This window comes from Trichosurus vulpecula, chromosome 4 (genome assembly GCF_011100635.1).
Source record: "Trichosurus vulpecula isolate mTriVul1 chromosome 4, mTriVul1.pri, whole genome shotgun sequence".
Taxonomy (NCBI): Eukaryota; Metazoa; Chordata; class Mammalia; order Diprotodontia; family Phalangeridae; genus Trichosurus; species Trichosurus vulpecula.
This window is the reverse complement of record NC_050576.1, coordinates 164332003-164357524: the sequence shown is the minus strand read 5'-3', so window position 1 is coordinate 164357524 and position 25522 is coordinate 164332003. Positions and strand designations below refer to the sequence as shown.

The following is a 25522-nucleotide window of genomic DNA, read 5'->3' as shown; positions in this document are numbered from 1 at the left end:
CAAACTACTCCAGTATCATCGCCAAGAAAACCCCAAATGGGGTCACAAAGAGACGCACATCGCTGAAAAATAACTCAAGAACAACAAAAGGTTGGAATGTGATTCAAATGGGACTAAGGCCACGAATTCTGTTTCCATAGAGGCTGGTTAGCTGGACCCTTTTCTGCCCGATAAATCACCCCTCTAACCTTAGCCAACCAACTCAATCAACAATCAACTTTTAAAAAAATTATTCAAGGCCCTCTTGTATAGATCCCTAACCTAACTTCCTGGGAAAAGTCAACATTTAGAAAAGAGAAAATCCTGCCCTGATGGAACAGTCTAGTAGGGAAGCCGGACCACAAAGGAAGTTTGGAGTGGGGTGGGGCTTGGAGAGAGGGGTGAGAACATGGGTGGATTGGTATAAATCCATCCCCACTGATGGAAACACACCTCAGAGTACCTGTCCATATGTGCTAGAGGTTGCTGTCAAAAGCAAGACCAATATTCTTGAATATTCTTCTCAGTCCCACCACCATTCTTTTGGTACTTAGCCTTACATCATTATTACCTGCCATGCTACTCTCACAGCTGTTCCAAATGAAGCAATAGAAGACTCACCGAAGAAATCCTCACCTACATTCTACAACGCTAGGACCTTCCCCATTCCCTTCCCCTTCCACATCTGCCACACCTTAGGTTCAGCCCTACCCAGCTACCCCCTCCTTTGACTCATAGGGAAGGCATGATCTGCTCTGTCCTGACCTCCTCTTTCATGGAAAGATCTGCACTCAATCCACTCTCAATGATCCACATGTGGCTTATCTGCTTCCTGGATGACATTCCATCACATTCGATCCCAGGGTGGTTTCCCTGTATTCCTCAGCCCACATCTAAATCATATCCTTCATTGTCAACTGGTCAGAAGAAACTTAGGGAAGATAAACTCACTAGAGCCAAGTACAGCAAGAGAGAAGAAAAAACTTCTCCAAAACAGAAAAAAAAAATCAAGAAGTACTTTTGATTTTAGATCTTTTGTATCTCAGGCTTTTCTCTATTCATTCATACAACCAACATTATTAACTGCCTATTCTGTAGTATATGACCACATCTACTGTTTGATAAACCCAAAGATCCAAGCTTTTGGAATAAGAACTCACTATTTGACACAAATTTCTGGGAAAACTGGAAAGCAGTTTGGCAGGAAGTAGGTATGAACCAACCTTTACCCATACATCAAAATAAGGTCAAAATGGGTACATGATTTAGACACAAAAGCTGATACCATAAGCAAATTAGGGGAGCATGGAAAAAAATTACCTGTCAGATCTATGGATAAGGGAAGAATTTATGACCAAGGAAGAGGTAGAGAAGATCACAGGAAGTAAAATGGATAATTTTGATTACATTAAATTTAAAAAGTTTTGCACAAACAAATCCAATATAGCTAAGATTAGAAGGAAAGCAGGAAATTGAGGGGAGGAATTTTACAGCAAGTTTCTCTGATAAAGTCCTCATTTCTCAAATATATAGCAAACTGAGTCAAATTTATGAGAATAGGAGTCATTTTCCAATTGATAAGTGATCAAAGGAGATGAACAAGCAGTTTTCAGACAAAAAAATCAAAGCTATCTGTAGTAATATTTTTTTTAAAAAGCTCTAAATCACTACTTATTAGAGAAACACAAATTAAAACAACTATGAGGTGCCACCTCCCACCTTTAACATTGGCTAACATGACAGAAAAGGAAAACAACAAATGTTGGAGGGGAATGTGGAAAAATTGGGGTACTAATGCACTGTTAGAATTGTGAACTGGTGTAACTATTCTGGAGAACAATTTGGGACTTTGTGCAAAGGTCTAGAAAACTGTGTGCACCACTTGACCGAACAATTCCCCTACTAGGTCTACACCCCAAAGAGAGCAAAGGAAAAGGAAAAGGACCAATTTGTACAAAAATATTTATAGCAGCTCTTTTTGTGGTGGCAAAGAATTGGAAACTGAGGGGATGCCCATCCGTTGGGGAATGGCTGAACAAGTTGCGATGGAACACTATTGTGCTCCAAGAAATGACAAACAGGATGATTTCAGAAAAAGCTGGAAAGACTTACATGAACTAATGAAAAATGAAGTCAGCACAACCAGGAGAACACTGTACACAGTAAAAGCAATTTTATGCAATAAGTAACTGTGAGTGACTTGCCTATTTTAATCAATGGTCTACAGGGGTGGGGAACCTGCGGCCTTGAGGCCACGTGTGGCCCTCTAGGTCCTCAGGTGCAGTCTTTTGAATCCAAACTTCACACAACAAATCCCCTTAATAAAAAGATTTGTTCGGTAAAACTTAGACTCAGTCAAAAGGCCTCACCAGAGGACCTAGAAGGCCACATGTGGCCTCAAGGCCTCAGGTTCCCCACCCCTGGAAGACAATTCCAAAGGACTTGTGATGACTATGCTATCCACCAAAGAGAGAACTGATGGAATCTGAAGCATAATTTTTTCACTTTATTTTTCTTGATTTGTCTTTGCAACATGGCTAATATGGAAATGTTTTACAGGATTTCAAATGTATAATTAATATCACATTTCTTGCCTTCTCAATGGGTGGGGCAGAGAACTCAGAACTCAACGTTTTTTAAAAACGAATGTTAAAAATAAATAATTTTTTAAGAAACAACTGCTGTGTACAGAGCACTATGCTAAAAGATGGTGATGTTACGTATTTAGAAAACCACAGAATCACAAATTTTTATTTGGAAGGGACTTCTGGCCATCTAGTCCAATCCACGAGACCAAGAGCTCTAACCACTATAACTATTCAACAAATAGTTGTTCGGCCTCTACTTGAACACCTCCAAGGAAGGTGAACCCACCAACTCTTCGAGCAGCTGGTTCCACCTTTGGAGAGCTCTAATTATTAGGAAATTTTCCCTGACATCCTTTGCTCCTTTGCAGCTTCTACCCATTGCTATTGAGTCTTCCCTCTGCAACAAAATTGAAAAAGTCTAACCCATCCTCCACACGACAATCCTTCAAATATGAGAACACAACTTTCACGTCCCTCATGAGTTGTCTCTTCTCTAGGCTAACACCATAAACTCCAGGCCCCTCAACATCATGGCTACTCTTCTCTAAACACTCTGCAGGTTCTCAATGTGCTTCATAAACCATAGCACCCAGAACTGAACTCCAGGTGAGTTCTGATGAGAGCAGAACACAGTGGGACTATAATCTCCTTATTCCTTGAAGCTATGCTTCTTTTAATGCAGCCCAACATCATATCAGCATTTTTGGATGCCACCTCATATTGAACTTGCCATCCATTGAAACCCCCAGATCTTTTCCAGAATAATTTATGCCTCCCTTATACTCATGAAGTTGATTTTTTATGCCCAAAATATTTTTTATACCCAAACGCAAGACTTTACATTTATTTCTATAGAATTACATATTATTAGATGACAGCCAATACTTTAGGCTGTCAAGAATCTTGACTGTCATCAATGTGTGAGTTATCTCTCTCAGCTTTATGTTATCTGCAAGTGTCATCTACACCTTATCCAAGTCATTGATAGAAATGTTATGTAGCACAGGGTCGAGCACAGATCCCTAGTATACCCTACTAGATACCTCCCGCCACATTGACGTTGAACGTAACAACTACTCTTTGAGTCGAGCCAGCCAATCTCATCTGAATTCAGCTTATTACTGTCTAATCTACAGGATGTCCCTAAAGTCTGGACACATAGGAAATCTCATTAACATCTCATTAACCGTTTCACTGAAGACTCTGTATTGTTCAGTGACTTCTTTTTCTGGGGTGTGCTAAAGGAGAAGGTGTACTCAATGAAAATCACAGATGCAACACACTTGATTGAACACATAAAGAGTGAATGTGCTAAAATTGACGGCAATGTGGAGTTATTGCATCAAGTTCACGTGAACCTTGCAAAGCGCATCAACCTTTGCATCACAAATGATGGAAATCACATTGAAGATGCTATTTGTTAATATTCCAATTAAATAAAATGTTGTTGAAAATTTCATTCATTCCACATGTATTTTCGCCTGTGTGTGCAGACTTTAGGAACACACTGTATATTTGACCATCTTGTCCACAAGAAGAGAATGAGATACTTATCAAAAGCTTTGCTGAAATCTAGGTAAACTATAACAAAAGTACCCTCCTTGTTTACTAATTCTGAAAAAGGAAATGAGGTTTGTCTGACATGACCAGTTCTCAATGAAGCTCTTTGTAATCACTGCTTGCTTCCTTTTCAAATGTTTACCAATCATCTCTTTAATGACCTGTTCTAGAATTTTCCCAGGAATCAAAGTAAAGCTCACTAACTTGTAATCTTTTCTTTAAAAAAAAGTTGAGACATCTGCCTTTCTTTCTGCGGCACCACTCCTGTTTTCCATGATCCATTTTCCCTCCCTTCTTGGAGCTTACATTCTAGTTTTGTTGTTCAGTCATTTCAGTCATATCCAGTTCTTCATGATCCCATTTGGGGTTTTCTTGGCAAAGATACTGGAGCGGTTTGCCATTTCCTTCTTCAGATCATTTTACAGATGAGGAAACTGAGGCAAACAGGGTTCAATGACTTATCCAGAGTCACACGGCTAGTCAGTGTCTGAAGCTGGATTTGAATTCAGGTCTTCCTGACTCCAGGCCCAGCGTTCCATCCACTGTACCACCTAGCTTTCCACTGCATTCTAGTATGGGAATAAAAAACTTAGCACAATGCCTGGCATGTAGTAGATATTTAATAAATGCTTGTTGATTGACTAAAAACACAATCACAGATAACTAATACACAATGCATGATAAGTGCATTGAAAAGGTGTCAAAAAAGAACTATAATGTTAGGGAGGGGTATGAAGGGCTTATGAAAGCTTCCTCTAAAACTGGGGTTCTTAACCTTTGTTGCATCATGGACCCCTGAAATAATTGAAGCAAACACTAAATTTCCACTAGGGGTTAGTAAAAAATAAAGTCGTGATCATTTTCCCACCCCAGTTTAAAGACCCCCTCCACCCGCCCAACTGCAAGTATCTATGAACCATTGACTAAGAACCACAGAGCCAGAAGGTAGTGTTTGAGTTGGAGTTTACAAGCGGAGTAGGAGTCCACAAGTGAAGACAGAGACATTTCAGACACAAGAGGGACTACACAAGGCAAGGTGGGAAAGAAGAGGGTGGATAGTAATCCAGCCTGACTGGAAAACAGAATTCATGAAAGGGAAGACTATGCGATGAGGTTGGAAATATGAAGTGCATCAGATTGGTGGGGGACCTTGAAATCCAGGCATAGGAGTTCAAATTTTACTTCTTGGTTTGTTGGGAACCACTGGGATCTTTTGAACAAAAGAAGATAGGAGTGACACGGCCAGATATAAGAATGGACCGAATTAGTAAAAGTAGCCCATTTTCAGGTTTTTTTTTTTCTCATTTTCAGTTTTCAGTTAGACTTCTTGGCAATTTCAAGAGCAGATTTCCCATTCTCCATCCTTGAGAGAACTCTTTCTATCCCAAACTATTGTGGAATAACCCACCCTGAACACCGCCTCCAGGATGTCACCCCTCCAGCCCCACCCTGGATGGATTTCATCCTCCAGCCTGACACACCCTCCTGCTAATTACCTGGTTATTATACTCCTTCACTACAACTCATCATTAAGTGTCTAGCATTTCTTAGTCACTGTCTTGGGAAAACCAGCTAGACTGGAATCACCTAATGGGCTTCCCTCCCACTGAGCTTTCCTGAGGCCAGATGAAAGCATCTGGAATATCTTCACAGTTGGGGATCTCCACCCAATCCTCACTCCTCCCTTAGCTAGTCCAACTGTAACAGCCTCTTGGGAAGCAGGAGCAAGAGCGAGGAGCTTGGGTTCATTGTTCTGAAGCTCACATACTTCTCCTCTCCCATTTTAGACTGGTTTGGGTCTGCAGTAATAACAACCACCACAATACCACAGACATATACTACACCCCAAGGTTTACAAAACGATTTCCCAAAAACAACCCAGTGAGAAGGGTGGTTAGTATTAGTAGCCCCTTTTTATAGATGAGAAAACTGAGGCTCAGAGAAGTCAGGGGGAATTGCCCAAATTTACACATTTAATGTCAGAGTCAAGATTAAAATCCAGGTCTCCCAATTTCTAGAGGGAGCAATAGAAGGGAGATAGAAGTAGGAGAGAGACCGGGAGAGGGAGGGGAGAGAAAACGGGGAAGACGAGAGGGGAGGGGAGGGGAGGGGAGGGGAGGGGAGGGGAGAGGAGAGGAGGGGAGGGGAGGGGAGGGGAGGGGAAGGGAGGGGAGGGGAGGGTTACTACTGGAAGTCTTCAAGGAAAATTCAGATTAATTACCATTTGTCAAAATGCTGTAGCCAAGGCTCATGCTTCTGTTAGGGGCTGGAGTAGATGAATTTTGAGGTGCCTTAAAATGTTGAAAGAGAGAGAGGAGAGACAGAAGGATCATAGAATCATGAGACCATGAAATCTGGATATGGAAGGAACATCAGAAGCCATCTCATCCACGCAAGATCCATACGGGAAAAGTGAGACCAAGAGAAATAAAGCAACTTGCCCAATATCACATGGAGAAGAAGAAAGAGAGGAGGAGGAAGAGGGTGCCATGAGTTATGGAAAGAAGAGAATTCATAGAATAGGGAGAAGGGTTAATGGGAAAGAAAAATGGGAAACAGAAAGAAGAGATATGCCCTTCCCCTTAAAAACGTTTATGAGTACGTGCACACACAAACACACACACACACACACACACACACACACACACACACGCGCGATTATGAGCACCTGGAGGGCAAGGTCTATCTTTTGCTTCTTTTTGTACCCCCAGTCCTCAGCACACATAGTAGGTGCTTAATAAATGTTTATTGACTGACTAACAACAACATAGGGGTTGGATTAAATATCCATCAGTTTCTTCCTAGCTTAGAAGTTCTGTGATTCTAACCAGGAGGCATAAAGACAGACAGCCCCTTCAGGGAGTAAAGGAGGAAGGGCCCGAATGATGAAGGCATTGTATTTTCCCACTTCAACATAAATATGTTTGGTCCAATCAGGGAGACAGGTTTCAGGCCACATCCCTTCTAGTTACCACGCATTATGACCAATTCTAGAACATACTGTGGAGTTGAGGACTATCCACCCTGTGATAAACATTTCCTTTCTAGCTGGTTCCACATGCTTGTAACTGCTCTTCTCCCTCCCCACCCTGACACATTCCAGTTAATACCAACTGGAGCCAAAACATCATTAGGAAGCACATATTGTTGCCAACAAAATCAGCTTATGCCTGCCTAAAACAAACAGGAATTATTTGGGGATCATGGACCATCTGGGATCAACTGAGTCTGATTTCCAACACCACCACCACTACCCTGGGACAGTGTTGAAAGAAGAAAAGGAAGGAAGAAAAGAAGCAAGTAAGGAAGGGAGGAAGGAAGGAGGAAGGGAGGGAAGGAAGGAGGGAAGGAAGGAGGAAGGGAAGGAGGGAGGGAAGGAAGGAGGGAAGGAAGGAGGAAGGGAAGGAGGGAGGGAAGGAGGGAAGGAAGGAAGGAAGGCAGGAAGGAAGGAAGGAAGGAAGGAAGGAAGGAAGGAAGGAAGGAAGGAAGGAAGGAAGGAAGAAGGGAAGAAGGGAAGGAGGGAGGAGGCAAACAAGCATTTATTAAGTGCCTATTATGTGCCAAGTGCTTTACAAATATTGTCTCATTTAATCTTCACAGATATCTCCTTCAGAGATAGATGCTATTATGATCTTCCTAGTGTAATTGAAGAAAAGGAGGTTAAGTGACTTACTCAAGGTCATGCAGCTAGGAAGTGTATGGATTTGAACTCAGGTCTTCCTCACCTCAGGCCCAGCACCACCCACCTGCCTCGATTCAGCTAGGGTGGCCTAGGGCAGAGCTATAAGTGGCAGTCTGGAGATCTGTGGAGAGCGGTGGTGGAGTTGGGAGGTATAGGAGGTTCACCTAGTATACAAGCTTGGGAAGGAACATACACCTCACGATACTAGAAAGTTCCTTTACTCCTGGGCTGCAAAGAAGCGTGCCATTAGACAGTGCTTTAGGAGTCCTCTAAATTGTTGCCCTGATTGACGGCTAAGTGGACAGAGTACTAGGTGATCAGGGAAATCTGAGTTCAAATCTAGCCTTAGACACTGTGTAACCCTGGACAAGTCACTTCATTGCTGTCTGCCTCAGTTTCATTGACTGTAGAAGGGGGCTAGTGATAAACAGCACCTACCTTCCAGGATTTTTGCGAGTCTCAAATGAGATAACATTTGCAAAGTGCTTGGCACATAGTAGAAGCTTAATAAATGCTTGTTTCTTTCCTTCCTGTGTATAAAGAATTTTCACATAGATGATCTCATTCAACATCAACTATTTGAGGGAGTCAAGAAAAGTATCATTATTTCTTTATTTTATCCAATGTGAAAACTGAGGCTGAAGCTAGTGCCGTGACTTGTCCAAAGTTACACAACTGGCCAGTGGCAGTAACAGGATTTGAACCCAAAGTTCTTCACTCTTGTGCTCTTTCTGTTGAACCACACTGCCTCAAATTCAGGACTTGGCAATCCAAGTGCTGCCCTCTCCAGTACATGGTAGGCATGGGAACAGCGACGTGATGGTAAAAGATTTAACAGCTAGACGTCTGAGAGGGGAAATGGCACCTACAACACACTTCTTAGTTTCATCTGCATTTGTACCATTTTCCCCATCATTTTATTAAATATAGACAATTAACAAAACAATAAATCAATCCCTGACTTAGAGTGTTTGCTGATTTCCGAGGTATAAATACTCACGCTGAAAATTTAACAATCGGCTTGCTCTCTCTAACTGGTAAGAGCGGTTCAAACAAAGCCCCTCACGGATATGAAGGAGCATGTGGTCCATAGGGCCCGTGAATTGATTGGAAAATTCTACCTTAGTGTACATTACAAGAAATAGACTGTCTTTTTGAAAGAGTCCTTCAGTATCACAAAAGGGAAATCTCACATTGCCATTCCCCAGTGTTAAACATCCTTCTGCAGCTACCTCCTCAAGGAGGTAGGCATGGCCTCTGTCAGAAAGTCTCCCTCTCCTTATCCGGTGTCTGATCTGGTGGCACGTTCTGGGATCTCACAGGAAGACTGTGGAACGAGAATGAGAAAATCTGTAGCTCACCACCCCCTGCTGGATAGACTGAGGTTTGCTGCAAAGCTTAATAGAAAGAGCTCTGGGCTGGAGGAGGGAAGAACCACTGGGTTTTCATCCTGGCTCTATCGCCCACTCAATACAAAGAACAATTACAGGGAGCATCACTGAATCTCTTTGGGTTCCAGTTACCCCTTCCGGAAAATGGGAAGAGCGGACCTTCTGCCAACTTATACCACAAGGTGAAATGAAGGATGGGATGAGGTAGAATGAGGCCATGGAAAAACACTTCGAAAAGTATCACGTGCTACAGACATGTCCAGTTTTTATTGTTGTTCCGTCCTTTTTCAGTCGTGTCTGGCTCTTCATGATCCCATCTGGGGTTTTCTTGGCAAAGATAATAGAGTGGTTTGCCTTTTCCTTCTCCAGTTTATTTTACAGATGAGGAAACTGAGGCAAGTGGCAAAATGACTTGCCCAGGGTCACACAACCAGAAAGTATCTGAGGCCAGATTTGAACTCGTGAAGATAAGTCTTCCTGACTCCAGGACTGGCACTCTACTGTGAATTTGTATTAGTTTAATTTTATTATGTTACAACAGGTGTTTAAAAAATTGTCTTATATCATAACAGAAAAATGCTATCCACATCCAGAGAAAGAACTGTGGAGTCTGAATGCAGATTGAAGCAGACTATTTGCTCTCCTTTTTTGGTTGTTTTTTCTTTCTCTTGGTTTTTCCCTTTTGTTCTGTTTCTTCTTTTACAATGTGACTAATGTAGAAATATGTTTAATATGACTGTACCTTCATAGCCTATATCATATTTCTCACCCTCTTGGGGGAGGAGAGAGAGAAAAAAATTTGGAACTCAGAATCTTATAAAAGTGAATGTTGAATACTATCTTTACATGTAATTGGAAAAAATAAAATATTATTAAGTGGGGGAAAAAACAAAAAATTTGTCTTACAGTATAAAAACACTCTGTGTGTGTGTGTGTGTGTGTGTGTGTGTGTGTGTGTGTGTGTGTGAGTGAGACAAGAGTGTCTCCTCCAAAAGTTCACATTGCTGGGTGGCTCCTTTTACTCCTCCTTCTTCTGCTTTCTCCCTCTCCAGAAGCTCCCTTTCTTCTAGATCATGAACACAAAAAAAGAGGGTTAGGGCAGGAACCCCCCCAATAAATACTCTTCATCATACCTGCTCCCCACTGAAATGGTGAATACCTTTTTTGTTCAGGAGAAGCATGTGCAAAGTGTAATATATCACTGTATATAAAAGCAGAAGCAAGACTCTGTTATCCTCCCTCATGCCAATTCCCAGCCTTTCGCATCAAGCAAGGGGACAGCTAAAGGTCCAGTTTGCCAGCATTAACCTAGGTGAGATCCTGAACATCCACTACAAACAGAACCCTGCCTCGGGCTCTGGAGGAAGATCCAAGAGGAAAAGGCATAGTTCCTGCCCTCAGAGAGCTCCCCTCTAATTGAAAAGACACAGTCCCTGACCTCAAGGAGTCTCCGGTTGGTTGGATTGGAAGAGGACATAGACCCTATGCTTGAGAAGATCCCAGCTTGAGGTGAGACAGAGAATACCCCCAGGATACAGACAGAGACAAAGAAATAATTGCAAATGATGTGACCAAACAGCATGACCATCAGAGTGCAGGAAGGATGTAGAGAATTAGGGGAAGTGAAACAAGAGGTGGGAAGAAGGATCAAAGAAGGCCTCCTGAAGTGGAAAAGCTTGAACAGAGAGACGGGAGGAGGATTATGAAGACATGACCCCTTCTACTGGTAGGGTGAGGGAGGTATATGGGTGCAATTCAGTAATTGTCATATATATATATATACATATATATATATATATACACACATATATATATATGTATATATATATGTATATGTGTGTGTGTATATATATATATATATATATATATATATATATATATATATATATATATATATATATATATATATATATGGAACACTACAGCACCCACAATCCCCTGGGCTTGGAAATGGGTGGGAGCCACACTAATGTGAAGAATCTTGTTAACACGGGTGTATCACATGCAAAGTTAAACAAACAGGACTAGGAGAACGTTGTACACAGTACCTGCAATATTATAACAATAATCAACTGTGAAAGACTTTAGCCACTCTGATCAGCACCGTGCTCCATTATAACTCCAAAGGACTCGAGATGAAAATGTCCACCTCAAGAAAGAGAACTGATGAACTCTGAGTGCAAATTGAAGCATTTTTTCACTTTATTTTTCTTGCTTTTTTTGCAACATGGCTAACGTGGAAATATGTTTTGCATGACTTCATACGTACAATGGGCATCCTATTGCCTTCTCAGTGGGTAGAGGAGGGGTTGGAGGGAGGGAGAAAAATTGGAACTCAAAAGTTAAAAAACCCAACATAGCTGTATCATACTTTCCCCAAACCAAGACCTTGGAAATTGGTGGAAGGAGCCAGGAACAGCCTAAAGCATAACGAGAAGAAGAACCAAGAAGTTGGGTTTTTAACTGAGTTAGGAGAAACTCAAGCCCAAGAAACTCTGTGAGTCCAGATGATGGCTCCATGTTGGAATCAGACCAAATTACCTGCCAATGGGAGCAAGGAAGCTATTCTAGTTATTAGGCAATGTGTCTGTCAATCTGTTGCCAAATAGGGGAATTTGAGGATGATTTATGAGAAGCTTCTAGGCTACTCATAAAATTGCCCTGTGTTGTATGATTTTATATACAGTCCTCTCTGTTCTTCTTTTAATATAAAAGCATTCATTTTTGTTCATTTTTATCAAGTTTATAATTAATTTTTTATTTTGAATGCAACAAATACTAAATAAAAGAAGCATTTCCATACATGAAGTAGAACAGAAAAAGAGGATTGGACATGATGAGATTTGAGAATTGCTACTGGTTAAAGGTCAAATTTTAGAGTAAGCAGAGGTATAACAGAACACTTCCCCCTCACCCACCCATTTCCTCCAATGGAGTTGGAACTGGATCCCAGGCTCAGACTGGAGCCTGGGCAGTAGCTCCTTTTCCTTCCTGGGGTGGCCCACTTTTCCACAAGGTTGTCCCAGGGTATGGGAATAGCTGATGTGAAGGCTCATATACAGAAGAAAAGGTTGGGAGTCTAGGGTCAGATCAGCCCCAGACAAATTTAGGGGAATCAGATTTGCCCTCCCTACCTCCATGCCCCAGGCAGAAGATGCTGACAGGTAAGTCCCAGGGCCCCAGAAGAAGTAAGAGGTAAAGAAGCAGGTTGGTGGCAGACATACTCAGTGTTTGAAGTGAGGCCAGGTCTTGATTTTATCATACAGGGCCTGCCCTGGGGAGAGCGTGTTGACGACATCACTGTGTCCCACCAGAAGATAGTCAGGAATCAAATAGCCTTTGTCCACTGAACACTGGATCAAGTCTTGGGCCACCTTTAGGGCTGCAGCATTGGGAGAAGTTCCTGAAAAGCAACACTGAATAACCACCCAGACCACCTAAAATTTGCCATGGCCTTCTGCTCAGGGGACATACATTTTCCTCCATCATGGACCAAGGATTCACATATATGGTTCACACATATGAGATTTGGGCCCAAGATTTCCTAACACCAAAGTCCCTCCAATAAAATGATTCATTTAACTCTTTTAGGGATCCTTATTTCATCCATCCTTCTGCAAGAAACCTTTGCTGGTCCTCCTTAAAGCTAGTGCTTTCCCTCTGAGATCAACTCCAATTCATCTTTTGTATATCTGGTTGTTTGCATGTTGTCTTCCCATTTAGAATGTAAGCTCCTTGAGGGCAGGGAGCGCTTTTAATTTTCTTTGTATCCCCAGTGCTTAACCTGGTTCCTGGTACACAGTAATATATGTAATAATATGTAATATGCTTAATAATAAGCATATTATATGTAATATAATAGATATAATATGTAATATGCTTAATAATGAGCATATTGTATGTAATAGAGTGTGCATATATAATATGTAATATGCTTAATAAACAAATGCTTGCTGATTGGTTGATGGATTTCTTGTTCCCATACCGTCCCTGGGGAAAACCAGACCTGAGAATACAAACAGTAATATTTCCATTAGCCTCATGCATATATTAACCTAGGGAGCACATAGCTCAATGGAAAGCATGTAGACTCTGGAGTATGAAGACTTGAGTTCAGATCTCACCTCTGATGCTTACTGTGTGACCTCGGACAAGGTCACTAATCGGTCTGAGCCTTGGTTTCCTCAACTACGAAATAAAAGGCTTGGACCAGAAGGCCTCTGAAGTGCCTCCAATAAACTATAGAGAGGAAGCGTGTTACTGCAGGCTAATGGCATGCCAGGCCCCTAGCCCACCTACTCCTGTGCCAACTTTGCACCTTGTTCCATATTGCGTGGCATGTGCACTGGGAAGTCTGACTCATTTTGATATCAGACAAAGCTTATCCAAACAGGGACTGGAAAAAGAAAAGTTTCTTTCTAAAAAGACAGGGAAGAGATCTGTGGAGTTCTATATTAATAAGAATAATAATTGACACATGTTAATTTTCAAAGAGCTTTACATAATATTCATCGATGCCTCATGACAACGCTATACTACAGGTACTATTATCCCTGTTTTACAGATTGGGAAACTGACGCTGAGAAGTTAAATGGCTTGCCCACAGCCATACAGCTGGTCAAAGACAGGATTTTAACCTAGGTCTTCTAGATTCCATCAGGAAGGTAAAACTGTGATCAGAAAGTTTTGTTGTGTTTTTTTAATAAACTCAAACTTAATCCAAATTATTATTTTAATTATGCCCTATTTTGGCACCATCTGCAAATTCTCTCCCCTCCCCTTACTCCTGTTATCTAGCAGCCAAGAACTGACAGCATCTGCCAGATTATTCTGAAATCTTACTATGAAACACATGGAGATATAGAAAGGAAAATTGCCCACTCCTGCCCTCGTTCCTTAAAGGAAATGGCAACTCCAACCTCCCCAGAGAATGAGAACAAAAGAGGCATCCTAAAAGCTGGATTGAGATGGAACATGTGTCCCTTTAAGGCCCAAATGCCCAATAGAATCCCCGTTTTGACCGGAGTCAAAGTCAAACTCCAATTTTTTTGCCATGGGTGCTCCCAAAGTAAGCACCAAAGGCAAGCTCGATCTGTCCCCAGGTTGCATGCATCTGGCACACAGTGTGGTCTTAACTAATATCTTCTCATTCACTCATTCATTACAAAAGGGCTTCTCACAGCCCAGTAAATATAGAATTCTGGCATATCTTAAATGCACTGCTGTCATCGCCCATCACCAATGCCCCAAACCCACTGACTGCGCGCAGGCCCCTTCCTTACCACTGAACAAGCCAATGAAAGCGATTCCCAGACCAATGTCATTGTAGCCGTAAGTGTGAGCGCCCTCGGTGTCCCAGCCCACTCCTTCATACACTCTCCCGTCCTCACCTACCAGGAAACTAAAGAAGAGAGAGAAAGGACGTTGCTATCAGAATCGGGGCAAACAGCATCAAGAAAGCAGAAAGGTTCTCATGCTGATTAAAGATTGTGTTAACGCGGACTTGACTCAGAATACAGAATCATCGTCAACTAGGAAAGAGTGTGTAGGAGGAAGGGAGGAGTTGATGAGAGCGAGGGAAAGATTATTAAAGGGAAAAGGGCAAGTACCTATTAAAGGGATAAGGACACCATATTATAAGTGAAAGAGAGTCATCGTTGTTGTGTTGTTTTCAGTTGTGTCAGACTCTTTGTGAACTCATTTAGGGTTTTCTTTGGCAGTTACCAGTGTGGTTTGTCATTTCCTTCTCCAGCTCATTTTACAGATGAGGAAACTGAGGCAAACAGGGTTAAGTGACTTGCCCAGGGTCACACAGCTCATAAGTGTCTGAGGTCAGATTTGAGCTCAGGAAAGGGAAAGAGTCCTGGATCTGAAACCAGAGGGCCTAGCCTCAAATCCCAGATCTACTTACTACCTGTGTAGCCTTGGGCAAATTACTTGGCCTCTCTGGCCCTCGGGTTTCATATCTACAAAATAAGGTAATTAGACGAGATGATCTCTAAGATTTTTTCAAATTCTAAATCCAATACACATTTGAAGGTGAACATTTTTTTTAATCCAACCAGTGGTTTCATTGGGATGCAGGTCAGCGCCTGCTCCGCATCTTTTAGCCTTAGAGAGTCGTAGAAGTTAAATCATTTGTCCAGAATCACACAACCACTCTGACTTGACACACTAGCCAAGTTCAAGGCAGGACTCGAACTCAGGTCATCCTGACTCAGAAACCAGTTTTCTAACCAACATATAAATGCTGCCTCTTGAACACAGGCTATTCAATAATAGATTAACGTCCAACACTAACTTGAAGAACTGACTCAGGTTTAAGGTGAATCCAAATCAGAACATCCATCCTGGAGCCCGATCTAGATGGAACTGTACTGAATAAACACTGAGATGTCTTCTAGTTCAAAGTCCTATGATTTTTTGGTTGTTGTTGATCGGTAGCTGACTCTTTGTGACCCCATTTGGGGTTTTCTTGGCAGAGATACTGGAGGGGTTTGCCATTTCCTTCTCCAGATCATTTTACAGATGAGGAAACTGAGGCAAACAGCATGAAGTGACTTGCCCAGAGCCACACAGTGTCTGAGGCCAGATTTTAACTCAGGTATTCCTGACTCCAGGCCCAGCGCTCCATTCACTCTATCCACTATCCACCTAGCTGCCCCTAATATAATATAATTAGATAATCAGATTAGTCCAATAGAATTAGATGTGCTTCTTCCCCTGTTAGACTATAAGCCTCATGAGGACAGGGACCATATCCCACCTAAACTTTGCATCTTTTCCAGTGCCGACCACAGTGATCTGCCTAATCATGGTTTGTTGTAAGGATCAATCGATGAGCTGCCCGCTTGGCTGGCTATGGAGGAAACTATGGGAAAGGACTTTTCATGTGTCTTACTTGTAACCTATGTCGCAGAATTTCATCTTGTCGATGTGATAGGACTGGATGTTTTGAACGGCTGTCTTGCATTCTTCGGTCACATTGCAACCGTGGCCCGCGGTGTGGATAATGATGACATACTTGGCTGGCTCAAGCAGCTTAGCACAGTAAGTTTCTCGGGCTCCCCAGGAGGAGCGAGGGATGATGTCAGGGCATTCTGAAGAGGGAGGAGAAAGAAATGAGGAAAAACAGAAGGTAATGACAATAGTAATTTATATTCCTACTGTGCTTCAGGGCTTTCAAAACACTTTCTTCATAACTGCCCTGTGAGGTCAGTGGGGTCATGATCATAATAATAGCAGTCATTTATATAGCACTTTAAGGTTTTCAAAATACATATATATAAAACTTTTCATCCTTACAACGACTCTGAAGTATTATTATTATCCCCTTTTTGCAGATGGGGAAACTGAGAACCAAGAGAGTTAAGTGACTTGCTGAGAGTTACACACCTAGCATCTGAAGTCAGATTCAAACTGAGGTCCACTGGCTCCCCAGCTCTTGCCATACAGGTGCCTAGCTAGAAGGGAGCTTCAAGGTCGTGAATTTTTACCCATTCATTTTTTAGATGAAGAAACTGAGACCCCCAAATTTTAAGTGACTTGCTCAGTGTCCCACAGGTAGGAAGTGGCAGAGCCACTAATCAATTCTATGTCTTCTAACTCTCATCACCTCCATTTTACAGATAGGGAAATCGAGCGTCAGGGAAGTGAAACAACTTGGCCAAGATCATGTGGTTGGGCATCGTCAGATCAAACCCATGACTTCTGACTCCAAAGAGTCTTCTGAATCTTTCCACTACACAACTCAATATGCTATCACGTAACTGCCATTCAGTAAGATGGGCATACCCCTAGAATGCCAGGCCACTCGTCGGAGTATCTCAGGGATTCCTCCACCCAAGCCCGAGGTAAGGGCAAAGCATTATTTCTAGGCACACGTCCCATTGTCCTCTGGAGAAGGCCCATCTGTGTGATCCTGGGCATGCCTTGCAGCCACAAGCAGCAAAGCAGAAATAAAGTGCAGAGTTATCTCAGAGCAAAAGCCCTAGGACAGATGCTAATGTCAACAGGCAGAGACACAGATAGAGTCTACGCGCAGAAGATGAATCTACGTAAGCAAGGAATAGGAAAAAGACAACTGGCTACAGGTCAGTATGCTCTTTAAAAATCACCTGTGGGCTGATGCAAAGTGAAATCTACTGTGTCCAAAGTAACAGCAATATTGTACGATGATCAGCGGTGGATGGCTTAGCTGTTCTCAGCAATACAACGATCCAAGACAACTCTGAAGGACATGTGATGAAAAATGCTATCCATACTCAGAGAAAGAGCTGATGGTGTCGGAATACAGATTGAGGCATACTTTTTTTTGCTTCCTTTATTTTTCTTGAGTATTTTTTTGTCTATGTTTTCTTTCACAATATATGTTCTGCGTGACTACATATGTATAATCTATATCGAATTGTTTGCCTTCTGAAAGGGGTGGGGAGAGAATTTGGAATTCAAAGTTGCAAAAATGAATGTTAGATATTGTTTTTACATGTAAATGGGGAAAAAACAAAATACGAAATTAAAAAAAAAAGATTACATAGAGCCAAGGGTCATTCATGGAAGATAGGAGAACCAGAGAAAAGCGTGCCAGATGTAGCGAAATGCCTCATCAAAGTCTTAAAAATGAATGAAGCTCATTTTACAAATTAACTTGCATTTGACTTTGAAAATATTTAGCTAAGGAAACACATACATAAGCACACATATGTATGTGTTTTAGTATGAAAAGCAGGAGGACCCAGGTTCAGTCCCTGACTCTGACATATTCTAGCTGTGTGACCCTAAGCCAGTCACAGTGTGAGGTGCAAAAGGGCTGTATATCTTTGTCAGTGGGAGAAAAGAAGGAAGAAAAGAAATAAACATTTGGTCAATAGCCAATAAATAAGTGCTTACTCTGTGCCAATCACTGTGCTAACACTTTACAAATATCTCATTGATTCTCACCACAACCCGGCTAGGTAGGTGCTATTACTATAGTTCCCCATTTAGGAAATCTAGCTCAATTTTTGAAAACCTCCTATTAGGATAATTGTGGTAAATCAGAACTTAACACAGATTGCATTTGCTAATTGGCGTTAAGAAAACACACTAGAAAATGAATGGATCAGGAAAACCTGAGTTAAGGAAACTGAGGCAAACAGAGGTTAAGTGACTTGACAGAGTCACACAGCTGGGACCCAATGCTCTCTATCCCCCGTTTGCACATTGGGAGTTCTCTTCCCAGTTGCAGGTCTATACAAAAAAAAAAAATGCTACTTAGGGGCAGCGAGGTAGAGCAATGACTAGAACACTGGGCCTGGAGTCAGGAGGACCTGAGTTCAAATCCGGCCTTAGACACTTGACACACTTACTAGCCATGTGACCTTGGGCAAGTCGCTTAACTCCAATTGTCCTGCCTTTCCCCCTCCAAAAAAAATTATTTTAAATGCCATTTAGTACACATAAATGAGTATGTAATGTATATACACATAGGCCTGAAGTCAAGAAGATCTGAGTTCAAATCCACCCTCAGACACTTTCTAGCTATGTGACCCTGGAAAAGTTATTTGAACCCCTATTTGCCTCAGTTTCCTCATCTCTAAAATGTCATAATAGTAGCACCTCCCTCCCCAGGTTGTTGTGAGGATCAAAATGTCAATAAAATTTTAAAGCCCCTAATAGAGTTCCTGACACATAGTAAGTGCTATAAAAATATTCAGCAGCATCATCATAACCACCACCACCACCACCATCATCATCATCATTATTATTCTCCCACCTAAAAGACATCCATCTCTTTTACCAGGAGAGACTGGAGGGGACAGAGCTAGATGAGGTTCAGACCACACAGTCTTTGCGCATCCTCAGAACTCTGACAGCTCCCATTCGGGCTCTTCCTGAAGGGAATCAGCCAGGACACAACACAAAGGGTCCCTCTAGACAGGGACAAGTCAGGGGGTCTTTGAAGGGGGAAGGACTAGTCGGGGGGTCTAGGTGGTGTCCCACCTAAGTTCTGTAGTTCCCTCAGTGTGTGGCACAGCATTCTGGCACTTGTTAATCATGAAGAAGGGAAGAAGAAAGAGCTATTGATTTTTAATTTGTTGTGGGAATCTCTGGATGAGGAAATCTCCTGTTAGTGCAGATCAGCGCTTTCTCTACAATTTATAGACTTGGACATCTTGGAGGTTCAATGACTCGTCCAAGAATACAAAGCCAGGATGTGTCAGAGGCATGGCTAGAACTCGGATATGCCTGATTCAAAGGCTAACTCTCTAGTCACAGCTGTTCCCATCTAGTGGTTCTCGGACCCTGATGGTCCAAGGGGCTTCAGCTAAAAGCTCTTTGAGGGTGCCTTGAGCAGTAAATAGTTGCCTAAATGGAACCTATTTACAGCTAGGTGGTATATTAGAGAGAGCTCCAGGTCTGGAACTCAGGAGATCTGAGTTCAAATTCAGTCTCAGACACTTAGCGGCTGTGTGATCCCAGGTAGGTCACTTAATCTCTGTTTGCCTCAGTTTCCTCAACTGTTAAATGGGGATGATAATAGCACCCACCCCCCAGGGTTATTGTGGGAATCAAATGAAATAATTGTAAAGCACTTAGCACAGTGCCTGACACATAGTAGGCACTATGTAAATGATAACTATTTATTAATATTATTATTATTATGTGTATGTTTGAAGCATCATAAGTTTATTATCACTGCAGTTATATTGAATATTTAATGAATAAATCTAAAAGAATATTATAAGTACTATATTAAATTAGCTTGGGAGCCCACAACATATTTTGCTGTTAAAAAAAGGCTTACAGAACAAAAATCCTCTGGCACCATTTCGCTATACCATGTTGTTGTTCAGTCATGCTGGACTCTTGGTGACCAGTGGACCACAGCACATCAGTACTATCCATGGGGTTTCCTTGGCAAAGATCCTGGAGGTGCATTTCCTTCTCCAGTAGATTGAGGCAAACAGAGGTTAATTGACTTGCCCAGGGTCACACAGCTAATAAATGTCTGAGGCCAAATTTGAACTCAAGTCTTCCTGACTCCAGGCCCAGCATTCTATCCACTGAGCCATCTAACTGCCATATGAGCCTTTTGATTATGCAATTACTTAATTATTATTTATTGAATTGAACTAAATGAAATGAAACAAAATGAAATTACGTTAAATTTATTATATTGAAAGACAATAGAGAGGTGAGGCATGCCCTAAGAAATTCAGGGCAAAATCAACAGATCTCAATTAAAATTCTGTTTTAAAATAAAAAGAAAGAAAAGGAACAGACTAAGTCGAGGGCTTACCTTTCTTGGACACGGCACTCCTATTGGAGGCCAGACAGGACTCACTCTGAACAAACAGTGGTTGGATGTACTTGAATGAGAGGTAACCTCTAGAGACAGCAAAGGAGGTTAAATCCTCTGCCGCAGACAAGGCAGCAGTACTGGGGGAACTTCCTGACAAGCGATCACAAGCCAAACATTCATCTATTAGTTTAACTCAAATGCCAACCCCCCACCTCACCTCACCCCACCCCACCCCCGGGCAGAGCTCTCTGTGCCTTTCTTTCCAAAACATCTAAGAACCTCTACAAAGCATCCCCTGTTCTCATCAACCATCAGCACTGAAGACAAAGGAAGAGAGACTAGAGGGAGCAGAAATGGATGGAATTCATTAGAAAAAGGTCCATAGGGGAAGAAGAGCTGAAGCAAGGGAGGGAGGAAGCTAGATAGAGGGGAAATGGGAAGAGTGCCTCTGGCCGGGAGGGTGGCATGTGTGAAGATTCAGACGTGGGAAAGAGGAAAGCATGGGAAGGGATGGGCCTGACCAGTCTCAAAGCCAGAGCTGAGGAGTCTCAGAGGAGGACTGAGAGACTGGGAGTAGAGAATAGCAGCATGAGATGGCAGAAAGAGCTGTGGGCTTGAAATGGGCACCAAAAGTCCTGGGTTTGAATCATGTCCTTGCCACTTACTAGCTATGTGACCTTATATAAGTCACTTCACATTTCAAAATATCATTTGCTTTATCTGTAAAATGAGGAGAGACAGAGACAGAGAGAGAGAGAGAGAGAGAGAGAGAGAGAGAGAGAGAGAGAGAGATTTGGTTCCTAGCTGATGCTTGTAGCACTTTCGGAAAGAAAAAAAAAGGAAAAGCATTTGGGGAGTATACAGATTCTTAACACCATGATAAAAATAGTCTCTGAAAATTTACTGAAGTTGTAATATTTCTGAAATAAATAGAATAAAATATATGGACCAACTTGTCCCTCCCTAGGGAAAATGAAGGGAAGATGTAGCAACTAGCTATATAATTCTGACTTGAACCCCTCTCCAAAAAAAAAAGAAAGAAACTTGGATTAATCGGGTTGTAGGGTTTATATTTCCCAGATCTACCATGAGACATCTCTGTTCCCTTTCCTCGTAAATGATCATGTAGGAGCTCAAAAGTCGCTGTTAGGACTTGGTTGGGTCGACCATTACCTGCTATGCTCCCCACAAAAGCAAGCCCCAGGGACTTGTCGTTGTAGCCCACCGTGTGAGTGCCTTGGAGGGCCCAGCCCACGCCTTCATACACATTGCCATCATCACCAATCAGGAAACTGTCAGGATGTAAAGAAATGCAATGTTTAAAGGCCAACAGTACAACCCAGCTGTAGGAACAAACTCAACTCCCCAACCCACAACAACCCTTTTTTTCTTGCAACATCCTGGAGGAGAACATCTCTGTCTAGAGCACTGTATTCCCTTCTAAGCACTGTATTATGAAAGGTACAATGGTCAATTTCTCCAGGACGGTCTTATTCTGATGCTTAATAATAATGCTGATGATAGCTTTTATGGAATGATTTAAGTCTTGCAAAGTACTTTACAATACTATTTTATCCTCACAATAACCTTGTGAAACAAGTCCTACTTTCATTGCCATTTTACAGATGAGGAAAAGTGAGGCACAGAAAAGTTAAGTCACTCGACCAATAACTGCCCCACAGCCATTAAGTGTCTGAGGGTAGATTTGAACTCAGGTCTTCCTGACTCCAGGTACACCACTCTATGCATCAAACTATTTATTATCTCACTGGCTCCACATGAATTTATACAGGACCTAGGAAGCACAGCTGTGTGACTTCCTCCAAGGACATTCTGCAAAACGTCATTATGAGCAGAGAAAGCAAGATATTATGGGCAACAGAAGGTTGCAGTGTGTGTAGACATGAGCGTTGGTAGAACAAGGCAGTAAGAAAATTCAAATTTTCAAATTTGATTCAAACTCAGGATAATGAATCTTCCTGATGGCTTAGTGCTCTGCATACTATGGCGCCACCTAGAGGCCCATGCTTAAATCTACCACTGACTGTAGGCTGGGTGCTCTTTGCACTATGGTGCCACTTAGAGGCCCATGCTTAAGTCTACCACTGACTGCAGGCTGGGTGCTCTGCGCACTATGGAGCCACCTAGAGCCCCATGCTTAAATTTACCACTGACTGTAGGCTTGGTGCTCAGTCCACTATGGCACCACCTAGAGGCCCATGCTTAAATCTACCACTGATGGGGGGCGGAGCCAAGATGGAGGCTGGAAAGTAGGGACTTGCGTGAGCTCCCCACCCCGTCCCTCCAAAAACCTATAAAAATGGCTCTGAACAAATTCTAGAACCCACAAAATAGCAGAGGGAAGCAGGGCTCCAGCCCAGGACAGCCTGGATGGTTGCTGGGTGAGGTCTGTCGCACGAGGAGCTGGGAGCACAGCAGAGCAGAGCCCAGCGTGGGTGGTGACAGGACCAACCAGACCAGGAGGCAGGCGGAACAGGCCCTAGAGCCCTGAATGAGTGAGTTGTGGCAGTTACCAGACTTTTCAACCCACAAAAACCAAAGCCAACAGAGAAGGTTAGTGGGAAAAGCTGTGGGGAGTGAAAGGAGTTCGTGATTCAGCCATCACCCCAGGGACAGCGGAGGTGGGGCAGCTACAGAACTACAGCTGCAGTTACTTCCGGCCCTGCCCACCTGGTGGAAGGAATTAAGTGGTGGATCAGAGAAGGAGTGCAGAGCCTGCTTAAGATCTGATTCAGGTCCGGGTTGGCAGTTCTTGGGGAAGGAGGAGTGCTGGTGTGGCAGAGCTGGTTGTATAGAAATAGCTCTGAAAACAAAAGCACATCCCCTCAAGCTTGAAACAAAGTACTCTCTACTGTACAAGCAGTCATACCCCAACAAAAAAACTCAAGGATCAAGTAAGTTAGCTGGGAACATAGCCAGACTGCAAAAATGGACTCATATTCAGTCTCAGACTTTGGAATCTTTCTTTGGTGACAAAGAAGACCAAAACATACAACCAGAAGAAGTCAACAAAGCAAAGAGCCTACATCAAAAGCCTCCAAGAAAAACATGAACTGGTCTCAGGTCATGGAAGAGCTCAAAAAGGATTTGGAAAAGCAAGTTAGAGAAGTAGAGGAAAAATTGGGAAGAAAAATGAGAATGATGCGAGAAAACCATGAAAAGCAAGTCAATGACTTGCTAAAGGAGACCCAAAAAAATGCCAAAAAAAATACTGAAGAAAACAACACCTTAAAAAATAGACTAACTCAAATGGCAAAAGAGCTCCAAGAAGCCAATGAGGAGAAGAATGCCTTCAAAGGCAGAATTACCCAAGTGGAGAAGGAGGTCCAAAAGACCACTGAAGAAAATACTACCTTAAAAATTAGATTGGAGCAATTGGAAGCCAGTGACTTTATTAGAAATCAAGATACTTTAAAACAGAACAAAGGAATGAAAAGTGGAAGACGATGTGAAATATCTCATTGGAAAAACCACTGACCTGGAAAATAGATCCAGGAGAGATAATTTAAAATTATTGGACTACCTGAAAACCATGATCAAAAAAAGAGCCTAGATACCATCTTTCAAGAAATTATCAAGGGAAAACTGCCCTGAAATTCTAGAGTCAGAGGGTAAAATAGAAATTGAAAGAATCCACAGATCGCCTCCTCAAATAGATCCAAAAAGAAAACTCCTAGGATATTGTCGCCAAATTCCAGAGCTCCCAGATCAAGGAGAAAATAAATACTGCAAGCAGCCAGAAAGAAACAATTTGAGTAGTGTGGAAACACAATCAGAATAACACAAGATCTAGCCACTTCTACATTAAGAGATCAAAGGGCTTGGAATATGATATTCCAGAGGTCAATGGAAGCTAGGATTAAAACCAAGAATCACCTACCCAGCAAAACTGAGTATCATGCTTCAAGGCAAAATATGGATTTTCAATAAAATAGAGGACTTTCAAGCTTTCTCAGTGAAAATACCAGAGCTGAATAGAAAATTTGACTTTCAAACACAAGAATCAAGAGAAGCATAAAAAGGTAAACAAGAAAAAGAAATCACAAGGGACTTACTAAAGTTGAACTGTTTTGTTTACATTCCTACATGGAAAGATGATGTGTATAATTCATGAGACCTCAGTATTAGGGTAGCTGAAGGGAATATGCATATATATATATGTATATATATGTATGTATATATATGTGTGTGTATGTATGTGTGTGTGTGTGTGTGTGTATAGAGAGAGACAGAGACAGAGACAGAGACAGAGACAGAGACAGAGGGCACAGGGTGAGTTGAAGATGAAGGGATGATATCTAAAAAAAAAATCAAATTAAGGGGTGAGAGAGGAATATATTGAGAGAAGGAGAAAGGGAGATATAGAATGGGGTAAATTATTTCACAAAAAAGTGGCAAGAAAAAGCAGTTCTGTAGGAAGGAAAGAGGGGACAGGTGAGCGAGAATGAGTGAATCTTGCTCTTATCGGATTTGACCTGAGGAGGGAATACCATACACACTCAATTGGGTATTTTACCCCACAGGAAAGGAGAAAGAAGATAAAAAGGGGGGATGATAGAAGGGAGGGCAGATGGGGGAGGAGGTAATCAAAAACAAACACTTTCGAAAAGGCACAGGGTCAAGGGAGAAAATTAAATAAAGGGGGATAGGTTAGGAAGGAGCAAAATATAGTTAGTCTTTCACAACATGAGTATTGTGAAAGGGTTTTACATAATTATATGCATGTGGCCTATGTTGAATTGCTTAACTTCTTAAGGAGGGCGGGTGGGGAGGGAAGAGGGAAGAGAATTTGGAACTCAACATTTCAAAAACAGATGTTCAAAACCAAAACAAAAAAGTTTTTGCATGCAACAAGGAAATAAGATACACAGGCAACAAGGAGTAGAAATTTATCTTGCCCTACAAGAAAGGAAGGAAAATGGGGATGGGAGGGCAGTGGGGTGACAGAAGGGAGGGTTGACTGAGGAATGGGGCAACAAGAATATATGCCATCTTGGAGTGGGCAGGAGGGTAGAAA

At 42.1% G+C, this 25522-nt stretch overlaps 1 protein-coding gene across 1 annotated transcript in view; it reads right to left on the bottom strand.

Annotated features, from left to right (window-relative positions):
* Positions 1-12424: 12424 nt before the first annotated feature.
* Positions 12425-25522, bottom strand: part of LOC118846910 (peptidoglycan recognition protein 3-like) — a 13871-nt gene continuing 773 nt past the window's right edge. The window contains exons 2-7 of the mRNA XM_036755587.1: positions 21658-21776; positions 20482-20634; positions 17285-17287; positions 16102-16300; positions 14483-14601; positions 12425-12603 (exon numbers count right to left, since the gene is read on the bottom strand). Of these exons, the coding sequence (XP_036611482.1) occupies positions 12425-12603; positions 14483-14601; positions 16102-16300; positions 17285-17287; positions 20482-20634; positions 21658-21776 (772 nt within the window). The remainder of the gene's footprint in view (positions 12604-14482; positions 14602-16101; positions 16301-17284; positions 17288-20481; positions 20635-21657; positions 21777-25522) is intronic.